The sequence below is a fragment of the Condylura cristata genome, unplaced genomic scaffold (assembly GCF_000260355.1).
Source record: "Condylura cristata isolate star-nosed mole 26May11 unplaced genomic scaffold, ConCri1.0 scaffold00012, whole genome shotgun sequence".
NCBI lineage: Eukaryota > Metazoa > Chordata > Mammalia > Eulipotyphla > Talpidae > Condylura > Condylura cristata.
Genome location: NW_004567113.1, coordinates 33,370,621 through 33,376,363, shown reverse-complemented (window position 1 = coordinate 33,376,363; position 5,743 = coordinate 33,370,621). Strand labels below are relative to the sequence as shown.

At 38.7% G+C, this 5,743-nt stretch overlaps 1 protein-coding gene across 1 annotated transcript in view; it reads left to right on the top strand.

Moving 5' to 3' along the window:
- The window catches only part of GABRB1 (gamma-aminobutyric acid (GABA) A receptor, beta 1), a 274,431-nt gene extending 269,393 nt beyond the window's left edge, over positions 1–5,038 (top strand). The window contains exon 9 of the mRNA XM_004681311.1: positions 4,265–5,038. Coding sequence (XP_004681368.1) covers positions 4,265–4,609 — 345 coding nt within the window. The 3' untranslated portion in view covers positions 4,610–5,038. The remainder of the gene's footprint in view (positions 1–4,264) is intronic.
- The last annotated feature ends 705 nt before the right edge of the window (positions 5,039–5,743 follow it).

The window sequence follows — 5,743 nt, the reverse complement described above, 5'->3', positions numbered from 1 at the left end:
AGAGAATAGGTTGATTTTTAAAGAGAACCCAGTATTTTTCCAGGAAAGCATTCAAAATCGATAAGACATGGGGAGAGTTCCAGGGTTTGTACAGAAGAATGTCAGATTAAGAGGTTTATTAGTTAAGATCTTTAATTCCTAAAATGTGGAACATGCTGTCCTGTTGCTTACAGATTTGTTCATCACAGTCCAGACAGCACCTGAAGCAGAATAAGCAGTCAATAAACAGCCACTGCATATACGAGCTAGTGAATGAATGGACTATTAAAATGTTAAATATTTATCTCTAGTCTACTGAAAATTACTTCTTATAGCACATTAAATATGCCTGTGAGTTGGAATGACAGTGAAGTATTACCAAGCCTTTGGGGTTGCAGAGCTAAGGCCACATTTTCTACTCGCCTTTGTTAGATCTAGAATTTGTATGTTGAACAGCAATCTGGAGACTGATTTATCGGCCTTCCTGAAGGCTTAATTGTATTCATTGTTTTTTAAATGTAGGTTTGAACTTTAAATGATGCTCTAACCTTTAAAAAAAAAAAAGAAAAAAAGAAAACAGCGATACTGGTTTGAGGTATATGTGGTTTTAAGAGAATGCAGTCATTTCCCCAAATATTAGATTTTTCTTTCCAGTCACTGGTTCATCAAACAACTACCAGTCTTACTACTCCCGAAGCAGCAGAATCGACATCCCTAGCTGGATTGTACCTATAAGCAGTAAGGAGAGAAAAATCCTGAAGGCAGAGAGCCTAGCATACCTACTGCCTCCTTCCAAATGCTCCATCAGGTTAGGAGAGGAGCAGAATAGAAGCCTAAAAGTTTTCTGCTTTAGCGTCTCTCCTGGGGGTTGGAGCAAGAAGTCCCTCTCTTTGAGGCAACATGAGGAATGGGGAGCGGCCATCCCATGGACCGGTCATCTCAGCGTCAGCCACAGGAAGTCTAATCGCCTGCACCTGCCCTAAAATACAGTGTGTTAGCAGTTTCACTTGTCTCATTTCCTTTTATTTCAAGTTGTGCCATATATAGATATAAAGATAAAAGATCGAGGCAAAAGAAAAGACTTCTCTTGGGTAGAAACAACCAGATATAAATTATGTCAACAGAGTTGTGATTACTATAGTTCCACCTTATCTTACAGCAAAATGTTTGGGGGGTAGGGGATGCAGTCTTGTCCCTCAAAAGAAATGCAACCACACTGTCTCTCTCTCTCTCTCTCACACACACACACTCACCCACTCACACACACTCACCTACTAACACACACATTCTCATAGAATATGTAACACCAGTCTTCAGGTTAAGCACTAAGCTGTGTGAGAGTGTGCACAGTTGGTAAAGACTTGTTCTAGGACACTTCTTGCATTTTCTTAATAAAGAACATGATAACATCAATTTCACTTAATAGTAATAAAATCAACTTTCATGGGTAGCTGCAGAACTGAATGTATTATTCTGTATGTAAAAGCACTTAAAGCTTTGGCTTTTAGTTCAATGACAGGGACTATTTTGAGGGATTTATACAACTAATAAATCTCATGCAATTTATAAGTTCATTTCAGTTTGCACCAAGGTTAACCAAAATAACTTAATGAAATGTACTTTGTCATGACTTCTGTTTAATGAGGAGCATCTGTATGCTTCACCGACTGCTTCTAAATTCTAGCAACTTGTTTACTTAGAGATTTTATAATAATGTAATTTAATGAGGCATAAAATATAGATCAAGAGTTTCAATTTTACAAGTGTATTTTAAGATGGTATGTCTTCAGCCTTGAATATTTTCCATAATCAAAGACTGTCAAAAGTTGGAAATAAAAACTTGAGATTACCTAATGAAAATTGTCACTTAATAGAAGAGGAAATTGATCCTATATAGATGAGAGCAATGGGAAACTCAGATCATTTCAAGTATTGTGGTAAATAACAAAATCAGGATGAGACAGAATAGTTTTCAACTCCCAACCTCTTCAACCCATCTTTTGTGTCTTCTACCCATATTTTAAAGGTTTAGTACAAGCTGCATCTCCTTCAGGGTGCTTTTCCTGACACTGCTAATGACTTCTCGCTTTTATGAAATCCTAAGCATGGTCTGTATTGTCACATTTAACATTTGAAAGCTCTTGATAATGTCCCTTCTCTGATGAATTCAACATTTTCTCTTGTCACTTCAACTCCAATATCCTCTGCAGTAATTTAAGCTTTCCTATACACATAAATGACTTTTCAACCATCACTTACACTGTGAGAGAAGGAGAGGAATGGAGTGTTCTTCGTTTTACTATGATAAGGGAAGGCACATAGGGTTTAATTGAGCCTTGAAGAAAACAGTGATTAGTGTGTGAAGAGGAAGCAAATGATATCTGAGATAGAATAACCAATGTTTGAATGTCAAATTGGGTGTTTATTTGTTTGATCTTAAGTAATTTGCTTAACTTCACAAAGTTAATTTTCTTCATCTGTTGAACCAGGCTATCATATGTTTCATAGCTTCATAGTGAAAAATAACTGAGATAAACTACACGGTAGGATTTTGTAGACATAAGTAATAATTAATAATAACTCCCTGAGTGGAGAAGCAAACAAGGGACATGCAGGCTGAGGGCATGGTAGTCCAGTTAGACTAGACAAAAATGCTTCACAGAAAGAAATGAGAATGGGAAGAGTAAGAGAGAACAGATTCAGTAAACATTTTTCTCTCCAACTCAAAGCTTGAAACTGTCAACCTCACCACTGAATTTACCGTGAGATGTGTGAAGGCTAAGGGCCATGAAAATTTGACATTCCTTAGTAAAAATTGCATGAGCTTTAAATCAGATAAGACATGTAAGCTTTAAATCCTACTTCCTCTCTGTACCTTCCCTGATCATTATAACCTCAAGAATGTAATCTCAGTTCTGATGCTTATTAGGGAAGTAAATCTGAGGTGGTTATTATAAATATTAAACAAATAATATATATGAAGCATCTACCATTAGCTAAACATTTGGTTGCTTCTTAATACATCTTAGTTCTCACCTGTGTGACATACCACCTCAACACCCCATCCTCTGGAGCTTTCTTTTCTTTTTCTTTTTTATCTTCGCTTCTTCCTTTGCTTTTCTGTAGTGCTTCATCATCAGGTGTGGGATTTTTACCTGCCAAGCTATATACCTTTGGCTTCAACAAGTATTCACTGAGGTTAATCTTTTGAAAGCATTTAGAGTGCTCACTATAAGCCAGGCACTGAGCTAGTAACACCGGTTTTAAATACCACTGCCTGTGCTGCTCTTAAAAGTATTTCAAATAATTTGCATGAATGAACCCGTTCTCCTCCAGGTAAACCATTTACAAAATTGAAGTTAAAACCACAGTGCAGACCAAACTTGTTCACAATTCCTATTGTTTCAAAACTGGGAGGAGAGGAAGGAGGAGACAAGAGGGAGTAGAGCACAGAACTCCTGTGGTAGGTCATGACTACAGTGACAAGGCCCCAGGTGGTGGAGACACAAAATCTCAATTTGTATGCTTTGTATCCCATTTCTGTGTTGACTGAGAAACTACAGATAGGCACAGAAATTTAGCTAAGAGATGTTCCTTGCAGAAACGTTTATATAATACTCTGAGCCTTAACATCTAACAACAGATTGACTCAATTAAGGTTTACCCATATAAACTAATAATAAATGCCACAGAGGAATATTTACAAAGGTGGAAAGATGACTAAATTATACTATTAACCAACAAAAGCAGATCGCAAAGAAAAGCCTGCATTTCTAAGAAAATATGAATAGAGAGAAAAAAGTAAACTCACAAAATGTTTCAAAAATTTACTCTAAAGATTATAATTTTTTTATTTCATTTGTTTCCTGTTTGTACTTTGAAATGTCATATATTACTTTGTAATAAGAAAAAAGGCAGTATATATATCACGGGGTCAGTGAATGACAGTTATTAAGAAAAATATTATATAGATGTATGTAGATATAGATGTCTCAATATATAAACCCATGCTATTTGATCCCTATCTGGAAATCCACACACACGAGCCCTTTAGGTATAGATAAGTGAATCATAGATAGATAGTCAGGTATGTTGGTAGGTAGGTAGGTAGGTAGATGATTGACAGACAGATAGGTAATCTCTGTGCGCCCAGGAGGCGCACAGAGCCAGATATCTAGATGCAGTGAGTCCCATGCTAGGTATGGGTTACAGGCTTTCAGTGACAGGTTAATAAAATCAGCTAAAGTCCCGGCCCTTGTGCCTGAGCGTATCCTTTCTCCATCAGGTTGATTCCCACGGCAACATTCTCCTCAGCACCCTGGAAATCAGGAACGAGACCAGCGGCTCAGAAGTGCTGACGGGCATGAGCGACCCGAAGGCCACCATGTACTCGTACGACAGTGCCAGCATTCAGTACCGCAAGCCGATGAGCGCCCGCGAGGGCTACGGGCGCGCGCTGGACCGGCACAGCGCGCACAACAAAGGGCGCATCCGCAGGCGAGCCTCGCAGCTCAAAGTCAAGATCCCCGATTTGACTGACGTAAATTCCATAGACAAGTGGTCCCGAATGTTTTTCCCCATCACCTTTTCTCTTTTTAACGTCGTTTATTGGCTTTATTATGTACACTAAGATCTGTCCTATTGGTTCATATACGACTCCTTTCCTCTTCTCTTGATCTTTAGCCCCACAGGACCCCTGCAGCGTTTTTTGAGGTAAGACATTCAGCCATCCAATTTGCTTTAGATTTTGCATATCAATTTTATTACTTCACCATGTTTACGTCCAAAAAAAAAAATCCTATTTTTTTCAGTCTACCGTGGTCCAGGTTATCAAGCTCTTTTAGAGCTCTATGAATTGCCATGTTTACAAGCACACACACAAACACACACACACACACACACAAAGAGAGAGAAGTTAGGTAGTTAGATCTTTTGCAGTCCTTCTTAGTTATCCTAGAATGTACTGAATTATTGTGTAAATGGAAAGGAAAAGAGGACGAAGCTGTCCATGTCCGCTGCTTCCTGGAAAACTGTAACAATCTTCATGCTGCCAAAAAAACAACACAATTTCCAGGATCTCAGAAGAAAATACAAAGCCATTGACAGTTACAGATTTCCAGGAAGAAGGGCAAAAACAAAGGCATCTAGAGGAGGAAGGAAGATTCCTCCCCACCCTGGACTCCCCCCAAGTTCCTGAAGAAGGGATGCAGTTATGGAGGTGAGGGAGGGAGGACAAGATTAGGAACACTCAGTCAGCCATCTTCACCTCACCATTTAGCTGGATAATCTGGAAAAAACTCAAGTTTCAGGCCAATTTTAAATTAACATTAAAATCCAATTTGGTGGCCAATAAGAACATTTTTCTTTTCTTCTTGAGTATAAGGAGTTTGGGGGAAGGACGAATAACACCATTTTTTGAACATACTATGTGAAATGAGCAGCCATGAATTCATTTTCACAGCCTGAATCACTTAGCAAATATCATGCACTGAGGCTATCACAGGCCTCTCCTTCCTTCCAGAAACAGAGAAAGAGGGTGGGGAAAGACAGCTTCAATGAAGGGACTAATGAGCAGTTTTTGCTTGTGAAATATATTGTTCTTTCCATGAGGAAGGCAGGATTTATGTGCTGTGAAAAGGGTGCCTGGGCAGTTACACTAACTGCCAAGTCTTAAATCAAATAGTATATATTTCTTAGCCTTCCGGAGAGCAGTACCTACTGGTGACAGGCTAGTTGCACAGACCTCAGCTTAGTAGCTTATGGT